Source organism: Montipora foliosa, chromosome 6 (assembly GCF_036669935.1).
Source record: "Montipora foliosa isolate CH-2021 chromosome 6, ASM3666993v2, whole genome shotgun sequence".
Lineage (NCBI taxonomy): Eukaryota > Metazoa > Cnidaria > Anthozoa > Scleractinia > Acroporidae > Montipora > Montipora foliosa.
The window spans coordinates 2,393,242-2,413,241 of NC_090874.1; the positions used below are offsets into that span (position 1 = coordinate 2,393,242).

At 39.4% G+C, this 20,000-nt stretch overlaps 2 protein-coding genes and 1 long non-coding RNA gene across 7 annotated transcripts in view; 2 read left to right on the forward strand and 1 right to left on the reverse strand.

Annotated features, from left to right (window-relative positions):
* The first annotated feature begins 3,071 nt into the window (after positions 1 to 3,071).
* On the forward strand, positions 3,072 to 6,820 carry LOC138008524 (histamine H2 receptor-like). The gene has a single exon (XM_068855837.1). It carries the CDS (start codon positions 3,757 to 3,759, stop codon positions 4,705 to 4,707), a length of 951 nt encoding a protein of 316 aa, XP_068711938.1. The 5' UTR covers positions 3,072 to 3,756; the 3' UTR covers positions 4,708 to 6,820.
* A 2,159-nt stretch (positions 6,821 to 8,979) lies between these two features.
* Positions 8,980 to 20,000, forward strand: part of LOC138006275 (uncharacterized) — an 11,507-nt gene continuing 486 nt past the window's right edge. The window contains exons 1-4 of the long non-coding RNA XR_011123880.1: positions 8,980 to 9,060; positions 17,230 to 17,268; positions 17,884 to 18,004; positions 19,376 to 20,000. The exon at positions 19,376 to 20,000 is cut by the window's right edge and continues 486 nt beyond it. This is a non-coding gene — a long non-coding RNA (uncharacterized lncRNA). The remainder of the gene's footprint in view (positions 9,061 to 17,229; positions 17,269 to 17,883; positions 18,005 to 19,375) is intronic.
* LOC138006272 (melatonin receptor type 1B-like) overlaps positions 10,441 to 20,000 on the reverse strand; it is a 15,401-nt gene continuing 5,841 nt past the window's right edge. The window contains exons 1-2 of one of the 5 annotated variants that reach the window (XM_068852505.1): positions 17,587 to 17,699; positions 10,441 to 13,557 (exon numbers count right to left, since the gene is read on the reverse strand). In XM_068852505.1, the coding sequence (XP_068708606.1) occupies positions 11,842 to 12,990 (1,149 nt within the window). In that variant the 5' untranslated portion in view covers positions 12,991 to 13,557; positions 17,587 to 17,699 and the 3' untranslated portion in view covers positions 10,441 to 11,841. Of the gene's footprint in view, positions 13,558 to 14,329; positions 14,583 to 14,729; positions 14,855 to 17,586; positions 17,700 to 18,477; positions 18,506 to 20,000 lie in introns of those variants that run through there. The other 4 variants (XM_068852504.1, XM_068852502.1, XM_068852501.1 and 1 more) reach the window with 4 other exon arrangements.

Consider the following 20,000-nt stretch of genomic DNA (forward strand, 5'->3'; position numbering starts at 1 on the left):
CCAGAATCTATGCACCCGTTTTCCTTGTAGAAAGAAAGGCAACTTGTGGACCGAGCTTTCTCGATAATGCAGATGCCAGTGACACAAGCGTTTTTCCGACGGCATATGTGCGAGTTCGGACAATGTGCGAGCCACGCGAGCCATGTGAGCCATGGCTGCGAGTCATGCGAGCCAACATGGCGAGCCATGCGAGTCAGCATGCGAGTCACACAGTTATTGAAAGAGTACCGTTTTGAAATAGGTGCTTAGACTCAATAAAAATGTTTATCAGCGCTATTTGAAATGGGTGCTTAGACGACTGCTTAGACTTAAATGCGAAATTTGCATGGCTCGCATGGCTCGCTGGCTCGCTGGCTCGCAGATTGTCCAGCCCCAATATGTGCAGCCCAGGTAAGAATTAAATGCGAGAATTCCCGCACTAACATTGCATATAACTCACTACCAAGTTATTGACTTGACTTTGACTTCAATTTACAGTGTCCCCAATTAGTGCTTCAGCGCTAGAACGTCTACGCACTTAAATAAAGTCCCCCATTTTTTTTCTAAGGTGAACCTTGCGAAATGCCCTAAACTTTTTTTCCACTAATTGAAAACCATATCATTACTGAGTTAAATAAAGCAGTTCTAGAATTACGATTTGCGTTGCTTCATGGTACGGGGGCCTTAAACAATGCTCCGCAAATCTGTAAACCTTTTTTTATTTTTACCCACGTCATCATCTACCATGTTTTTTAACAGAAACTCAAGATAATGTTTGCGTAACCATACATGGAGTTCAATTATCGTTCAAGGAGTTGGGAGAATTCTCGGCAGTTATGCAAACCCTCGAGTGCGTCCAGGTTTGCATAACTGTCGAGAATTTTCCCAACTCCTCCTGGTGTTTAGATGAGGCTATGTAAACACGGAAAATGCTTATCATTTAAGTTGATTTTAGAAATGATTTGGAGGTCGACACGTTTTTGCCCGCGTTATTGTCTTGAAAATTCTTTTTGTGCTCCACACGGCATTAAAGCGGCAGTCGAGAGGATACGCGGCGACAGTTTTTAAGAAAAAAAAACTGGTATCTACATGCAGACTGCTATGAAATCAATAAGAAAGTTCATGAAAGGAATAAAGTGCAATAATTTGACAGGGTACGGTTCGGTGTCTATTAAAAGACGATACTGAGAAACCACTAGAAATGCTAAGATTGAAAATCAAAAACCCAGAAGGTGCTCTTATCAACAAAAGTGTCTTTTCAAATCTGACGTTTCTTATAAATAACTCATTATGGTTTCGGCTTAGTTGGCGGCTATCAAGACCACTTACTTATTCGGAAACGTAGAATATTCTTGGCTCAATCAGTTTTTTCGTACAAGTATGTGCCGATGATAAATAACTGTTTTTGGGGCCTCACGCAACGACATGTCGCTGTCAATAATAAACTTTATTCAAGTGTCAAGTGTATTTAGCGCTGACGCACTAATTGGGGACAGTGTACGTATTCAGAGAACAAATCAACTCAACTCATATCAAACTATAGGTTGGTTTTTGAAAAGACGGGAAAACCGGAGGAGTACCCGAAACTTTTCAGGCTTTTTTCGGGTGTCATAATTCCCTCTGTATCTTAAGAATGGAGAGATTTCAAGTCAACAAACTTCACTATCATTTTGCTTTTAATTATCTTGAAAACATGTTTCTTTAGTAAAGACCAGCTTACGAAAACAAGCGGAAGACAGTTTCGTCAACAGCTTTTCAGGCCCAAAAAGTTATCGGGACGTTCGAGAAATGGGCCCAGAGTAGCGAACCAACAAATTCAACCCTCTTGTGACGCCAAGTCAAAGAATCCACACTATAAAGGCGCTGTTACACTATGAAATGTTTCGTGCAACTTGTCTCGCAATGTTTTGGTGACATTGTGGCGGGACAAGTTGCACGAGACATTTCACAGTGTAAAAGCGCCTTAACGCACTGATGAAAACGGACACCTTTTGAAAACGCTCCAGTTTAAGTGTTGACTGGAGAAAACGGATCCCTTTGAAAACGATGAAGTCAGGGGGTGGGAAACTTTTGAAAACGCATTTACCAGTATGTGAATAGATGAAAGCAAAAAAATATTTAAAAGGGTGACGTAACTGAAAGCGTGGGAAACTTTGAAAACATTTGTTTCATTGTTTTTTAACGTTGTAGTGTGAATAGCTGAAAACGTTCGTGTGGATGAAAAATGTTTTCCTTCGTTTTCGCCGAGAAGAAAACGGAGAGTTTTGAAAACGAACTAATGTGGATGAGGACTCAATGATCATGATAAGTGAATGATGTGCATGAATCCCACAGAAAGGACGGTTGATGATGTAGTCTTAAATTGTGGGTTGAAGTAAACAATCATACTTAATTGTCTAGCGCCAAAAGCATTTGTATAAGTTCGGCTTTTTACATTCGCCAGGTGGAGTTAGCTGTAATGTTCGGAAGTTACTGATTAAAATTCATTTTCGGCTTCGGCTGGCGTGTAGATCAAAATAGCGTTTTCAAACCCGTGTTTTCAACTGTATGATTCAAATACTAGTCTCGAACAAATCATATCGGTCATTATAACACAAAAAACAGTCCGTTTTTTTTTTCAAAAGAACAGGCACTTCAATAATATCTGCCCACCAGGGAACAATGTTTCAAATCAGGAAGTTAGATTTCAATTGCGTTCATGCAGTAGGAACCGTTTAAATTAGTTTTCTCGTCTTTAAGAATTTCCCTTATCTTGCTGTTGCTGTTATTACGAAACCTAAATACTTTTCATTATGTGAGGGATAGGGGCGATTTGCCTGCACGAAATATTTTTTTGCGTTTGCAAAAAAGCGCATTTTAAAGAAAATGCAGTTTAGAGTCGGATAATGTAGAGATGCGTTCCTTAAACTAAGTAGACTTCTCATATTATGCATAAAAAGACACCGATGAGAAACTTAATTATATGCGTTCTTTGAATTTAATTGCAGGATGTGGAAGCGAAGATTGAATTAAAACACCGAGTAAACGACTAAGTGTGGTATCTAAAAAAATCTTGAAAATAAGTATATATTTTGCAGCAAATTGTTCATTGTTCTTTTTCAAACCAAATTATCGCAGCTAGGAAGACCCGATTTCATTGCGTTTTTCATTCTAATTCAAAATATAGTTGTTATACACGTTGAAAATAATTAAACCGCAATTAAAATCCTCTTTTGGTGTATCTTGCTATGTCTCGCTTGTTCAGCATTAATACTTAACAGACCCTTAATTTCTACAAAGATCGCTTTATATGATACCACGCATTAATGCAGTTTTAGATTGTCTTCTAAGACAGTTTTCTAAGACATTTTTCAAAGGCAGGCCTACTTACTTCAAAGTAAATGATGAGATGAATTTCATTCGTTGTTACAAATCTAAGATATGTAAGTGTTCGAAAGCTTTGGTATCATAGGCGAAAATGGCGGCCTAACCCGTCTTATCAGATATATCCGCAATTTTGAGTCTTTGCCGTAAGCAGTCTGTAGTTATTACATATTGTTTATGTTACCATGAGTTATTTTGGATCGACGTGCGTTTTACACTAAAGCGTTGGAGCCTCGCTTAGGTTCCAGATTTTTCTTGATTCTAACTGCAAATGCTTCGTTGTCATTTATAAGTGGCATGACCAGATGTAGCGGAAGCGCTGAACTTGAATTGATTTTCTGTAGGTAGAACCACTCTATCCTTTTAGTCCGTTGCGAAGAACGCGTAACCATTGAATTGTTTGCAAAGACAATCATGGAAACTAACTTCACGGAAGCCCTTTTCTCCGGAATCACACTGGCGAATCGTACCACAGTTTCTGTGGTCGCAGATGTTGGAGTTCTATTTCTCATCAACATAACCGCTATTGTTGGAAACACAGTATTAGGCATTTCTTTCTACCAGAATGGCCTCCTTCGATCAGTCACCAACGAGCTTGTCTTGGCGCTAGTTGGTAGCGATATCCTCATGTCCCTCGTCGCTATGCCCTTATCCGAGGGATCTCTTATTGCCGGGGAATGGATTTTCGGATCCAACCTCTGTCACATCCAAGGATTTCTTGTCCATTTTCTTGCATTTTTCTCGCTTCAAATCATGGCGCTGACTGCTGTAAACCGGTACTATCGAGTTATGAGGCCATACTTGTACAAAAAGATCTTCACTCCTGGCCAAACTGGATTAATGATCATGGCAGCCGGTTTGTTCTCCTTCTCGATTTTAGCAAGTATAACTTTCGGCCAACAAGGTAACCTATTTGTTTTTCATCCAGGAAAGGCAATCTGCGTAAGTTTGCATCGATCAGTCAGAAGCAGCCAGGTATACACCATATTCTCTGGTATCGCGTTCGTCTTCCTCCCAGCCTTCATAATCATCTGGTGCTATTTTCAAGTGTTCAAAGCAATCAGAAAACACTTCAGACGCCTAGCTGAAAGAAACATCAACTCGAATTCTCTTTCAAGTCTTAACTCAGCAGAGATCATTGTAACTCGCACAGTTTGTGTTATTGTCATCGCCTTTTTTCTCTGCTGGATTCCCTGCCTTGTCATTGACTTCGTCGATATAATGCGAGACGATTGGTTCAACCGTCGTGTTTACTTGGCCTATGCATATTTCGCTTATACATCCAGCGCAATAAATCCATTCATTTATGGAGTGATGAACAGATCTTTTCGTAAACAATTTTCGAAGATGTTGAAGTGTTATTGAACTGCGCCGTTAATTGCTGAACTTTGCAAGCTTGGGACAAACGCAAATATATAGCTTCTAAAGATCTTAAGAACTGAATGAATGTTGACTTGCACTACATTGATCTTTCTAAATATTTGACTCTTTTCTTAATATTTTTCTCCAATCTTGTTCCTTCTCGTGCTCACGCTTTTGTCTCTATAATTTTATTTGATTACCTTTAATTCATTTTTCTGTTCTGTTCATGAGTGTGACATGCTTTTTTATGGAAAGAGCGAATAATATTTCGCCTTGCTAATCCGCAACTTTTTGAATCCGCTCTCCAGAGTGGAAAGTTTCGAATACGCAAAGAATTTGGAATCGTGTGGACGCTCGAATCCGGATGTGTTCAAATCCAATGACGTCACAAACTCACATCCAATCAGTTTACTCCATAAATATTCAACACTGCCGCGGACAACCCAGTCTCCGACCTAATTAATGTATACTGTCTACAATGGTAACTGAAGCGTGGTTGATGTAATTTCATTATGATCGCGGGTGCTGCCGGGAGTTTTACTATTACCGTCAATTTGGCATGCTTAGTGCTTGATAGGGATTATGGGTTTTAAAATCCGAACCCTAATGCCTGAACTGGCTGGACTCGAACCTGTATTATCACCCGCTAAGAAAATGTTGGCTGCCAAACGTCAAGAGAAGCTAACCATTGTAAAATCAAGGACTGGATTTAACCACTATTCAGCAACGATTTCATATATACTAATTAGTGTTGGTAAATAATCGGTACAATTGTCAGCCGGTTGAGCTTTAGTGGTTAAGTGGGTGCTCCGGGTTCAAATCCAGTTCGGGAATGCAACGTTTACGTTTTTCTGCTAGAAACCCAAGAGCACCCGCCATCATAATGAAATGAAAATCTAGACAGTCTACATTAACAGGCTTCAGTTACCATTTTAGACAATATACATCATTAGGTGGGAGATTGGGATGCCGCGGAACGAAATGCCATCGCTTTCGCACTTCGCACGACTGATGGCGCATGCTCTGTTGGCAATAGTCACATAGGAGTCCTAGATACTTGAACGAATCCTGATACGTGTGGGCGGGCAAAAAAGATTTGAATACGCTACGTGTGTACGTGAAAACGTACAGATTCAAGAATATCCGGATGCTTGTGGAGGGGCCTAAGTAGCTCGCCTAGCGGACTCGTTAATCGATAATCCGTGATGCCGAAAGTAAAACCAAAAACACAACGATGGCACCGTCAGAGTCAATCTGTCAACTATCGTCAAGCACATGTTAAGCTTTCCCAAAACGATGAAGAGCTGCGAAAACGCGAGCAAGACATCCCGGTGCAAGAACCAGAGGTTTATCACTGCTTGATTTCAAGATAAATTTGCCTTTCAATGTGATCAAAGGACGGGGTACGTTGTATTTTGCTGCATATATTTTTATTCCTAATAACCTTTTGCTATATTCCTTTTGCATTCAGGTAGTTTGGTGAAGGGAACTTTACTGGTCGACTGTTAATTTGTATCCCCAGTTGTCAAATATAAACTACTTTTCTTCCCTTTTACCGTCATTTGACTTTAAAGTCGTCGTTCTTTAAAATTACAGAGGGTATGTTGGAGTGACAAAAACTTTTCCTATGAGACACGACCGCTTGTACTGCCGGCAGACAACACTTCATGTCGCACTTTTGTGGAGGTATATCTATGACAAAATGCAATCACCTGTAATTGATATAGTAATTTCCAAATCGTGAATTAGAAACAGTTCCATAGAACGTGGTCTGCCCTGCAGGGGGCATCCCACGTTCTAAAATGGGGTCCGTTTGTTTTCCCTCGTATCCACAAATTGTAACGTTTGTTATTATTGGCTAGTTTCTGTAAGGTCTGGAAGTGTAAAGTTTTGGGCAATATAACGGCATGTTTTAGAGGCCACGTGTTCATTCTACGTCATTCACATGTCATGATCCTACTGCGTCATCCACATGCCATGCTCATTGTCACTTTTTGTGTTCTCTACGTTCGTTTCCCGAAATCGGAGGTACACAAAATAACTTTTACTCTAGATCGCCTGCATTCGCGCAGGGTTAAGTGCTGATTTCTATTTAAGCCATTAGTACCTGTTACAGCTTTCATATCGTCGTAGCAATCGGTTTCATGAAAGGTATTTGGTGTTTTTTGGGGGGCTTTTTAGCGGTCACACAACGTGTCAAAACTACCGAATGGCACCGAATAATCCCCAAAAATTTAGTTTGTAATTCCTTTTTGAATTGGATGGAGTCTTCATATTAACTGACTGGTAAAATATTTCAATTTTTCAAACTTAAGAATTCAATTTAGAGCAAGTTTCAATCGAGTGTCGTAAACCCCATACCAAAGTAATTACTTCAGCCAATTAGAAAGGACGCAGACAATCCGGTAAACCAATCAAAACCCCAAGTAATTACACGTAGTCGACACAAGGCGCGGGAAAATGTGCAGGCGCGAGCCACTATTGGTTTTGGTTCCACTTCTGATTGGTTGAAAAAGTAGGGCGAGAACTTTGAACCAATCAATGAGTGAACTAATCATAAACAAAGCAATTTGTTAATTACTTTCGACACTCAATTGAAAACCACTCCATTTTCGTAAATGCGCACAATTAATTGAGACCAAAACAAGATACTTTGTTAAGGTTACCGTATTCAGTTCAGGGGTGCGTCTTCAGTGAAATGGATGGAGCGCTTTCCGATTACGGCGCAGATATTTCAACCCTTGTATTAAATATTTCATTTATTATATTAAAGAAAATGCTTTGTTTTTCTTGAGGTTGAAACGCGAAGGTACAAATTCCAATTCAATGGGAATTTCATATTTGGGCAATTAATTTCTTTCTTTAAGTATGTCACCCACAAAAGATCTTGTCGGGGCTTTCCTTGATTCGATCAAATTTAAAAGTTACAGAGCACTACCGAAAGCGCTAACTAAGAACTTTAAGGAACCGCGCGGAAAAGGCTCTTATGGAAAAGAAATCATTGTAAAATTCCCAAAACCTGGTTTGATGGAAATAGGTTTATCAAGCTACAGTCAAGATTTGATTGCAATCAAGCAAAGTGTATTTGAGTTGAAATCTTTACATCAAGTTATCTTTAAGACAAAAATTAATGTCCCAACACTTTTACCATAATTGGTCAATCAGAAGACCCACTTTTTTTCCGGTCACAGTTGTTAGCTTTCCTCTAGCTTCATTGTGACGCATGTTTTCCGAGCCGATCGGCCTTCATTCTAGACAGAGAAAGGCCGCGCACATCGATCTCATCAAACGCAGCAGCAGAAAAAAAGTGGAAGAGGACCAAAGCAAAAGCTTTCAACAAAAGCACAATGTGGGATGTGCGTAAAGCCCATCGCAAATAAATGGCAACGGCGATATCACTGATATCAGAAAGCGGGCTGGTTATGTGAATCGTTTACATTGTATTTTCTGCGTCATGTTACATCAGGACTATAGGAAATGCCCTTCGGGTCTATCTTCTTTATCGCTGTGCTGATATCCCAAACAGTGACCGGTATCTAAGCATCAGAAAGCCCAGTGTGTAAATTAAAGTGGTAATCCACCTGTGGGTTAGACTGTTCAATGATTCTGTTGAAATGTGAGTGCTACGCGGCCAATACATTCCTTCTCAGAAATCGAAATATAGGTTACTGGGTCAGCCCGCCTCCGGCCTCAGTTGAACAAGATCTCTGAAGACGAACCAGCCCAGTAAATCGAGCATAAGCAGACTGAAGCTTTCGAGGGTTTCAGTGACCTAAGCCGGATGTTTTTGTGCATCAAATAACCAACTGAACCAGGTGGCTTAGGGAGGAATATCTCGAACGTTTATCGATTATCAGGACACTTTTTTTTTAAATATGGGGCTGTTGCCATGATGTGACACTGGTATGACCAGTGCAAATTTTCTCAAACGAGAATAACTTCATTGTAGTAGTTGTACCGGAGCAACTGAATTCTCCTGATAAAGGTATTACAAGTCATTCTCTCGAAAAAAGATTGCTGCAATGCTATTAATTAGGCTGAGGAAGACTCGGCGGTGAGATGAAAGCGTGCCCGCATAACTGAGGACCTCTGAATTTAGAGAAATTCATAATTGGATACGTGAGCTTGTAAATATCTGTAGTTTATTCCAGCTGCGATGTAAAATCCTGATTAAAATTAACCTAAGTAGGAACGGGAAATCAAATAAATATCCCCTCGAGGACACGAGGATTTGCCTGGGCATGTATCTTGCTAAGACGTGATACTGAACGAGCTCGGAATTTCTCTTTTTTCTCCTGCGTCGGAAAGTGGCCAATAAAAGTGAAGTCACGGTAACTCAGTGGCTGAAAGAACATGGTAAGAAGTTATATGGTGTAACGTCTTGTTGCGTTTGCTTGCATAAGCCGTGAATTAAACATCAATGGAGACTGTGTTTACCCGATGGACAATAGGCGATAGTCATGTCTTCTTTTGCAATTTACCATTGCACCCTATTGTGCCATGTTTCATGTTTACTGATGCAGCTGTTTTTTATTTATGCATTGAGAATGTTTTGCATATTGGATCGATTTTCTTTTTGGACTCTTAGAGAGTCTATCACTCAACTCCAGATTTCGCGAGGCCGTTTTCTCTTTCTTTCCCCTCAAAAAAACTTTTGAAGCCTGTATTCCTAAGAAAACCCAACCATTGCTTGACAGAAGCAAAATCATTTAGTGAGAAAATTTTCTCCTCTGATTCCACGAAAGACCGAAAACAGTTTTTAGATCGTATAATAATTATCAGAACTTATACCCCCAAGTAGCGAGACTAATCTGCATTACTGTGAGAAAACGTACCCTACATGGTAAGGTTAATTACTTTTTTGGTGGGTGATGGTTTTGTCTCTTACAGCGCGATCATGATCATTGAGAAGCATTGTTGAAGCAAAACCAATGAGAGAGTATTTATTTGTCATCAATTTAGCCCGAGTTCAAATCCTGGATAACTCCATGGTGAATCGAGTCGTTTGTTGACTCAAGTTGTTTGTTCAGAGTATCTGAATTGTTCTAAGAGCAACAGACGCCTATCTGCAAAAATTTGGTTTTATGAAATGGTCAAGGTAAATTAATCATCGTAAGAAAGATTTGCGGGTCGCCGTTTCGCCCGTTGGCCTTTCGTCAGGGCGAATTGTGGAATTTTGCTCCGACGAAAGGCTAACGTTGAAATGTTAGCTCGCTAATCCGATCTTTTTTGACGGTGGTTAAATTACTTTGTAACTTGTTTGACTAAAAGAAACTACGGTGTTTCACTCGCCCACCGACGAAGCAAAAAATTCTTAAGGGGGCTATGTCACGTTACTTTAGGGTGTTTCGAAGAAATCTGTGGCTAACGAGTTAAAACTCGAAAATGGTAATGTAGAAGTCCGTCAATTAAATGATAAAATTATCGTTATATCACAAAGATGATTCTGGATTTGGGTCTATCCGTGTTCTCTTTCCTTTTGCTGTTTTTCGTTTACGTTGTTCAACAATTTTAAGTGGTTATTGAAATGTTTCATTCTGTTTTTTTGGCATTTTGGGTGTCACGAAATTACATCATTTTGCGTGACATCGCCCTTTTGGCAACCTCGTTCCCAGAGTCTCTCTTGTGACCGGTTACAAGAGAGACCCTGGGAACGAGGTTGACCCCTTCGGTTTTCGATCTCTAATGTAATTAGTATGCTTCATCAACAGACCACATTTTACACAAAGAAGAACATCTTTATTTTGTATCGGATGTAGTCAGTGTAATCCATTTAACTGAGACCCACGGATGGAAAGGTGACAACAAATTTAGTGCTTTAACCGCGGCCTGTAATGTAACATTACCTTTTTCCACTGAATTCAAATTGTTTATTACAATGGCTTCGAGTTCTTCAAGTGAGTATTGAGTGTAAATGCCTCAAGTTTCTCTTGCAAGGTGTTGAAACTACTTACCGCAAAATGCCCCTGATCATTAACTTGATGTTAGCAAATTAATTCGATCTTTAAGTTTCTTTTTCTTGGTCCCTTTGAGCAATATAAACTGTTGAAATTTTGTAGCTATTTTAGCAAATTAATCTATAATAGAAATGCTTAAGGAAAATCTAACCTTTTATAGGATCTCGCAAGAGAAATTTAAACGTGAGAAAAAGACAGTCGACAGATTTGTCTCACAATTTTACAAATCGTATATTTTAACTTGAGCAGAAGAGAATAGAATCTAGTGGCAAGCAATAAAACTTGAATACTTCCCCTCGAATTTTTGGAAAACGCATTGCATTCGTCTCGTAAAACTCCATAAGCACCTGAGAACCTGTCAGCACTCGGAACAAGTCAAGTTGAAAACGAGCAACATCTCCTTGGTAAATATCCCATTTTTTAATCAACATAAATATCGAATTTCCGGCCCTTTATAATAACATTTATACATATTAATTTTTAAAGCTTCTTGAAATTTAATCTATTTTACGTTCTAAGCTGTTGCACTAAGAAATGAACATATAGAATAACGTAGAAATTTTTTCTCCTTTTTTGACATGCTACACTATTTTTTAAAGGGAACGCAAATAGTTGTTGTATATTTCCAAGACAGAGGAATAAATGAGATACACCAAGTGTACCAAAGCCTGGCTGGGAATCAAGTATTAAAAGTAGTTAAAATTGTTGCCACACTGCATGGTTTATACAGTGCCGGGAATTTTAATTTATACATGCTTGTTCGTGGTAATGAAATGCTTTCCGTTCAATAATACACTAATGTTGATTCTTGGAAACGCTTCTAACAGAAAGAGGATCCCATGGGGAGGGGAGGCTAGGGCGATTACGTAAATGAAAAGCCTCATGAAAAAAAGCACTAGGTAACGAGAAGAAATTCAAGCAAGCCGCACTTTCTTTTGGGAGTTAAACAAAACTAAGGGAAAGATAAATTCTTCAAGAAGTTTGTGTTGTTTAGACATTCGTGGAGCCAGCGATAGGGAAATTAATACTTTGCATAAGTAGAATTTACCAGCCACCTCTTCCCCGCCATAAACTCTGGTGGCTTGTTCTTCCTGACTTGTCCTGTATGCCGCAAATGTTTTGCTACGTGGAGACAACTGTTTGTTTAATGAGCCACACTGTGAATCATCTGTGACTGACTTTAAATATTCTTTGGTGTGGTTTTGGTTTGATTCCCAGAGTTGTCATAATTAGGGTCAATAAGGGCCAGTGGGAAATTGTCATTTTCGTTTCCAACAGCGAATGTTCCATTGTGCCGACGAAAAGAATTATCGTGCGACGGTGAACCGATGCTATGGACATTAAAAACCTTGCTGAGACAAGGGCACATTCGGACAAGATATTTGACGTACCCTCTCCTGAAACGTCGTGTGAGTGTTCCATAAACAAGTGGGTTGAGACAACTGTGAAAAATGGAGAGGAGAAAATCGAACTTGGTAAAGACGTTCTCTGAAATACGTTGCTCTCTTTCACCGCCGAAATGCCGCATCATCCAACGAAGTTGGATAGGCAGCAAGCAAATCGCAAATACAAGGACGATCACCGCCACCGTTTTTAAAACCTGAATGTCTTCATGGCAGAAGTTAGTGCGAAAAGGCCCGTTGCCTTCGCACCTGTGATTTTCATTGAGGATTTTGCCTGGACCGTATCTCTCCGTGCTGGATTTAAGTAGGTCTACCGCGATCCGGATGTACGCAGCAGTGATGATGATTAAAGGAAGAGAATACTGCAGCACAAAGAGACAAACGGTGTAGACTTTGGCTCCGGTGTCCCATGTTTCTCTGCATTCGGTTCCAAAGCCACCTTTAGCAACAATTACAAGTGGAAGAACAGCCAAGAAGGAAGCGATCCACAAGCCAATTAACCAGATGACAATCTTCCATCTGCGCATCACGGGCTTAAATGGATTTGTGATGACATAGCACCGATGGACTGCCATCGAGGTCAAAGTGAACACACTGACGAAAAACGTGACTGTGACCATTGGTGAAATGGTCTTACAGAATGCCGTCGAGTGGTGAAATTTGATGAACATTTTAACGAAATACACTGGAAGGAAACTGATCATAAGAAGGTCCGAAATGGCCAGGTTTGCAATAAACAAGTCATTGAGAGTCCTGTGTTTCTTGGCTCGGACCACCAACAGCACCAAGACATTGCCAACGGATCCCAGGAGAAACGTTAGTACATAAACACATAGCTGGGCCTTCCCTTGTGGAGTCTCCAGTATCCGGGATGGACCTTCTCTTCCTATGGCATCGGTATCGTTTTGCATGGCTAATGCGGCCATTTTAGAGTCCGTGATGCCAACTTCGCTGCTAAATTAATATGCGTCGGTAAGTCTACCCTTTTCCCACCAAGCCACTTCTATGGTCATACACTAAACCCTTTTTAGTACTTGATCTTTAGGATCCTCTTATACTCTGCACAGCATCGACCTCAATTAATCCGATGTCACGACTGTGAATTCATAATTGTTGTCGCTTGGTTACTATAGCCTTCATTTGCGTAGTAAACTCCTCTTTGAAGTGGGCCAGGTTTGTCACAACCTTTGGCCTTTGACGGAGATAAGTGATGACTATTAAAGCACAGAGATCTTACACTTTTGCTGCTTCTGTTAGTCTCTTTCTTTTTGAGTTCAATGACGCACACTTAAAAGAAACTGCAGGACTTCCCAAGATATGATTTACAACTTAGTTTATGTTGACGTATTTCGCCTATAAATACTCTCCCAAGCACTTCCTACGAGACTTGCAGAGGCTCATCCAATCGGAATGTTCTTCAATGACACATGAAAAAGGTGCAGCGTGGAATGTCGTTCACGGATTTGCCCGGCGGCTAATGGCCCTTCCAGATTCTGCCAAAACAACATTAGAGACCAGTTAAAGTGCTGAATTTTGGCAAATTTTTAGCTTTCCTAACCCTTTGTTGGATTTTACAACCAACCAAACTGAAACAGATAAGTAGCTTTGTGTGCAACCAAACCAACGCCGTGTGAATCGTTAGTGTAATGTAGCTCTGTTTGCATCATTGAGCTTTTGCGGCAAATTTATAGTTAGCGGAGCCTTCTGAGACAAATTGCACAAAAGAAATGAATCTGAAAGCTTTGAAATTAAAAAAATAAAGTCGAAACGTCTGCGATATGACATATAGCAGACTGACAATTAACGTATTTCTTTCGCTCTATGTTAATGAAAATATATTCAACACATGCATATTCTGAAGGTTTCAATGCTCTGAGGGCAAGGAATTCCATTTAACAACATGACAGTTGACGACGAGAATCCATGACAATTTTACTCCTTACAGTCAAGAGTTCTGATCAAATACAGGTGCTTTGGAGAATATCACTCATCACCAGGGACTCCCTTCCTTGAGTGAAATGGCATTTTTAAAAGCACCCTCGTAAATTTAGCTTAGCAATGTAATATCGATTTCTCTGAAGTCTTCAAACAATATGGCATCGTTTCACGTCTGTTAACGTTTTACCAGTCATACAACAAATCCAGCCAGCAATACACAGAACACAAACGTGATCATCGAAGAACTCCTCGGAAGGGCTCTTCATTAACACAAATGAAGTCCAACACGACATTTTTTGTCAAGTAGTTGGCGATGATTTCACCTACCTGCTCAGAGGGATCGCCGTGGCATATATGCTTGTACCTGACTTGATGTTGACATTTTGAATCAGAACGTGCTTAAGAGTTCTATGCAAATTTCTTTTTTTTTGATTATGGATAAAAATCACTTTCGCTTAAAGCGATTACCCTAGTGTCCTTTACCATCTGCCTTATAACAGCAGTTTCCGCTACAAGGTTCTTGCGCAGTTTCGTAGGCAGTTTTGAGGCTGGTTCTCCTTTCCCTTCGACCACTTTACGCCTCGATAAACTACTCTTAAATTACCGCGGGAGTGTCAATGCGTAAGGACACTTTGCAAACAAGCACGCCACTAAGCGCTTTCATTATTATGATCGGTTTAATGCCTGGCTATCTTGCTACAATGGTGTAAACAAACAACGAGCCAACCTTGAAAAATAATAGAAGCTGCATCAACGTTTTCCTAATCCGTCTAACAATAACGAAGTCCCTTGGGCACGGCACATACAAACACTGGTCATGATAAACCCACCGGCGCTGCAAGAAGATATTTAACTGGTCTAAACAGTGAAATCAAAGAATCACCGACTCTTTATTGACAATGCATAACAATACCGGCTGTGCCAGCCGAAATAGATCACCTTGACATCAAAAAGTCTCCTGGACACGAAATCCATCAAAGACAAAGATATCACCGCTGGGTGTGCAATATAAATCCCATGGTATTTTAAAGTGACTTTGATGTCAATCATTTCAGTCAGCCAAAATTATGAAATGTTCAAGCCTTGTCCTGGGCAGCGTTATTGTTGGTGATAAATGATAAAAGATTTTAATTAAAACGCTGACAAAATAGGAACTTATCTTGACTTGTCCAACGCTTCGGCATTGCTCCTAATTTGCAACGTGTCGACATCATGCATATTTCCCTCGATGAAGGGAGCATTACCGAAATGTCGAGAAACTTTCTATTTTAACAACGTTGTAATTTACGATCTTTCCTGTAACTACTGTTCGGGGCGGGAAACGAAATTTTCAAATCAAGATCCAAACGTTTCGAAGTTATTAAATATTATTCATTTTTCAACCTCAGTTAATGCATTTCTCGTACTCTGATTGGTTCACTCAATCTCGGTTATCAGCTCATATTCCTTAGTTGACCTTATATGGCAATTGATTGCGCTAAGTGTTGCTAAGCAAAACAAAAAACCTTTTTGTGGAAAGTTTGGATCAATTCCGACGCTTAGAAGTACGCGAAAAGACAAGAAATGTTTTTTGTGACGAGCCTGCGTCTGTCTGACCACAAGATATTTCACAACATCGCATCTTCATCAAGTTTTTTCAACTACCTGCCAACCAAACAAACTGCCGGACAATGCATACTCGTTCAAAAGAGGTTGAGCAAATTCACTACAAAATGCCTGTTGTAACAATCCTTCAAGTCTTTTGTATCGATTGCCATTGTTTCAAGTACAGTCCATTAAGATTTAACAGAAAGACCATCAGTACATGATAACTGTTAATCACGGTTATAAACAGAATTTTTTTGTGATGTAGTCTAACTGATGTATTTTTTTAAACTGTGTCTGATATTAGTTGTTATAATAGCAATATCAATAGATCACGTATGTCCTTCAAGGCCCTGTATTCTATTCGTCTCTACCATGATATATGAAAATGCAAAGTGCTTTATGGCCTTGTGTTTGTTTTGTCGGTCCTAGTATGCTAGAAAATAATTTCCTGTTAAAGTAATATATTTCGTTGTACCTCTGAGCCAAAACTGACAGCAAGATGCCCAATAAGGAATTTAATAAAGGGATATCTCTTTTTTAAACGATGACTCAGCTGGGATAATCGGAAATTTAATCTATTAACAGCGAATCCTTTTAGTTGGCGAATAGCTCGCGGTCAACTAGAATGACGTAAAAGTTGACGAGGGCGTGCAGATTATAAGGCGCGACCTTCCTCTTATTTCGTAAAGACCAGTAGATTTTATTTCAAAATTTTTATGTTTTCATTTGGTTTCCAAGCTTCAATTGAATCTTTGAGAGTGAAATTTTGAGTTCTCCATTCACCCGAATAGATACATCTTTATGATGTTAGCAAATAAATGTTTTTGCCAAGATTAAGTGGGTGATAAAAGAACCGGAAAACGTAGTTACTTAGATTGCAACCAATTTGGTTGATGAAAGCGAGACGACAAACAGGAAAAAATTGGAACGACTATGGACAGAATGAAGGGGTTATTGTTTAGAGAAAATGTATTGCTACGTCGGTGGGAAGCTCATGTTTCGAGCCATGATCAGTCCTCCTCTCTGACGAAGAACAAAAGTTCGAAACGTCGACCCTCAAATCTTTATTTACCTTAAACGTTTTGATAAAACTAAATTTTTATGACCGGCATGGACAGACGTGATAACTGGCTGCAAACTGAACTGACAACAGAACAGAATATCACACCTGAACTAAATAAACGTCGACTCGTGAACTGAAGACGAGAATTCAATTTTCAAAAGATGCATAGAGCGGTATCTTTTTCAGCACTGTGAAAAAGGACGAAAACATCGTTTTTTTAGTCGTATTTAGAATTCTAGCCGGCCGAGCTTTCTATTGCAGCCGAGCACACACGGAGAAGAAAAAAAGGAAGGCAGCTGGATTTAATGTTAACTTTTATTTAGTTTACGGTTTATGAAGAAAAACTTGCATTGTGAAGTACAGAGCACATGTACTGACGCTGAGATGTCAAGTTAATGCTCCGATAAACAAGCTGCGATTTCTGTTAACATTGTCTCAGTTTATCTGGAAACGCTTCCAAGTTCCATCCTAGCCGTTTAAATGACTTTTTGGGAAACAAAGCCATCCTACTGACCACTCCTAACCTAAGCATTATGTTATAACTGAAGTCAGTGCCATAACTGGTTTTATATTTTAGGTGAAATATTAGCAAAGATCAACTTCAAGGCGATCGCGGGTGAGAATCAAATAATTTTTTGATATTGCGCTCTCGTGAAACTTAAATCTCTTCACAAACAAAAGAGTTAATTATGAGATCTTTATAGGCAGGCAGCTTTAAGAACTAGTTATGTTCTCGTACTTTATTACTGCGGAGTATTTTGAAGCTTCATGGCTTAGTATTAACTCTGTTACGATCATCAAGCCTGATCAAGGATACTATAAAACAGTCCACTGGGTTGTAAGACGTACATAACGTTTAGATTTTCTGATGCTCGGGGACTGACATGGCACTGACTGAAGAAGTTACATTCAACATATCAGAAACAGGACTGACCTTCTGAGAGTTAAAACTGTGGAAGCTGGCAAATCATAAGGCAGCGTAGAATTTTACCCATGCAGAGAATGCAGATTAATGGCTGCGAAACGACCACTCACCAATTTGCAATGACCGCCCGATCAGTTGATAAGTAATCTATCAATACGGTCCTTGATCTAAACTCAGCGAAAATGCGGCTTCCATCAAAAACACCCTTTAACAAAGATTCTTCTCAAACTGTCGAGTAAATTTAATCTTTCAATTTTTCAATGGCTTTTGTCCTCCTCCTAAAAAAATACCATCTTTTTATTTCAGGTGTGACATATTTATGATTAGTTATCTTTGATGATGTCGTTGTTCATAAATCTAGTCATAAACACACATCCGAGATGATGACAAGTTTTAAAGGGCAAGCGACGAGGGTCCATCATATGTGGTAAATATTAAAACTCTTGATAATTCCGGCTGGCATAACATATCTTTTGATGTCAAACTTCGGCATTGAAATGGCTCAGGATCATAGAGAGTTTTTTCAATTTATAGTGAAACCAAGCGGGGTCTTTAAACTGAACATGAGACGTCCACTTTATCATATTTAAAATGAACGAATCCAACAAAAGAACCAAGTAATTTGATAGACAATTAATAGATATTCAGTGTTCCCTTTTTGTTTTAATTTTCGGTTTCTTTTTTCAGGGAGGCCGGCTTTGACTAGTGTTGGTAACATTTATAATTTATGTGGCACCCCAACTAAATCATCTGTTTTAACAGAAGTTAATAACTTTCGCCGTTATATTGCCAGGCAATAGTTTAGCACCCCAGTTGTGCCATAAAGTCCTTACAGTATACCCATCCACTGCATAAAGAGTGAATTCAACTATAGAGGTGATTAATTCAGTGAAGACTTACAAGGTTCTTTTCTTCGCTGGTCACTTGCCTGTTGCTCGCTACGTTTCCTGCACGAAAAGATGATTAAATGTCATTTGATGGCAGTACCATTATTGTTCATAGATTGATCCGAGGAGAGCCCGTCTGAGGAAAATGAAGACAATATAATGCTCTCCTTGTAAACACGACATTGATCTCCATATTAAATTGATGAAGGCTGCACATTGACATTGTGTCTCCTAAAACTTTGCAATTTAAATTGTGAATGATGGATCGTTAGCTTCCGATTGGAGGCAGCTGATGAAACATTTCAGCGAGTCAAATTTGCTGCAATAAAAATCCTGTCACAGCAAAGATGTCACCAAACTCTATTTGTCAATTTTTGATGCATGCCTGAAATAACACTTTTCCATTCATGTTTTACTTTATTGTGCTTTTTAGCTAAGTGCTGGTGCTTTACAATAATAAAACAATTTTGCCGATAAAATAAAGAATACGGCATGGTTAAATCCCTTTACAAGTTGTCGAAATATCTGTTGTTGTGTTGACTAACAACACCCTTATCTTCTAAGTTAATTTTGCGTGTGAACAAATGAAGTAGAGAATTTTTTAACGAAAAATGAACAAGGGCTTCGCTCTCTTTTCATTTGCGTTTAACTTTGGCTTTGTCTTACTCTGTACACTTCCACATAGACTAATTTGGCACTTTCTCCAGGTTTCTAACAATTTCATCCAGCCAATTTGAACCAACATTTTTAAACTTTTCATGAATCAAACCTTTCTGTGATGATTCGAAGTGCTATCAGCTTTATTTGCTTTAGTTACGTTCAGTTGTGGGAAACGTCTATTCAGCTTAAAATACTGTTGGCCAATTTTGTTGTGTGAGGGATGTTGCAATAACTTAATTTTTACTTTACAGAACAGAGTATATCGTCAGTAAACCACTGCATCATTGTATTCAGCTCGTCATGGAATCAGATTCACTTCCAGTTCCTGTTCCTGTAAAGCACTAACCAAACCATCGACGGAACGAAGTTGGATTCAACGCTCCAACTTCGCTCGAACCAACATCATTCGACTGTTTAGCCACCTATGATGGAAGATGTTTGTCCAACATTTTTCCTTCGATCAACAATTGTGCTCTGCGCAACAATATTAATGTTGCAGTGTTTTACCGCTCTGAATCGAGTTACGTTCGCGCTGCTAGTCAATCACGAATCGCCATCTTATTTTCAAGCCTAGGCTTCTAGCATCATTTACAACAAAGATGGCGGACAAGGACCAAGAGGAAGTTGTGGTTGTTGATGAACAGCCAGAAACCTTGGTCAGCGGTTATTAATTCGAAGCAAGGCCATGTCTGTGGGACACGTTTAGCCGCCTTTATCATGATCGCTCTGTTTGAAGATGTATGGTTCAACAGCGTTTAAAAGCGTTGTGTAAATTGATTCGTGCTCATTCTCATCATCTCCTAAACGCGGATGTATCTTGCAGTGAACATACCCTTTCCTACACGTTCTCTTAACCATTCTTTGCTTTTTCCTTGT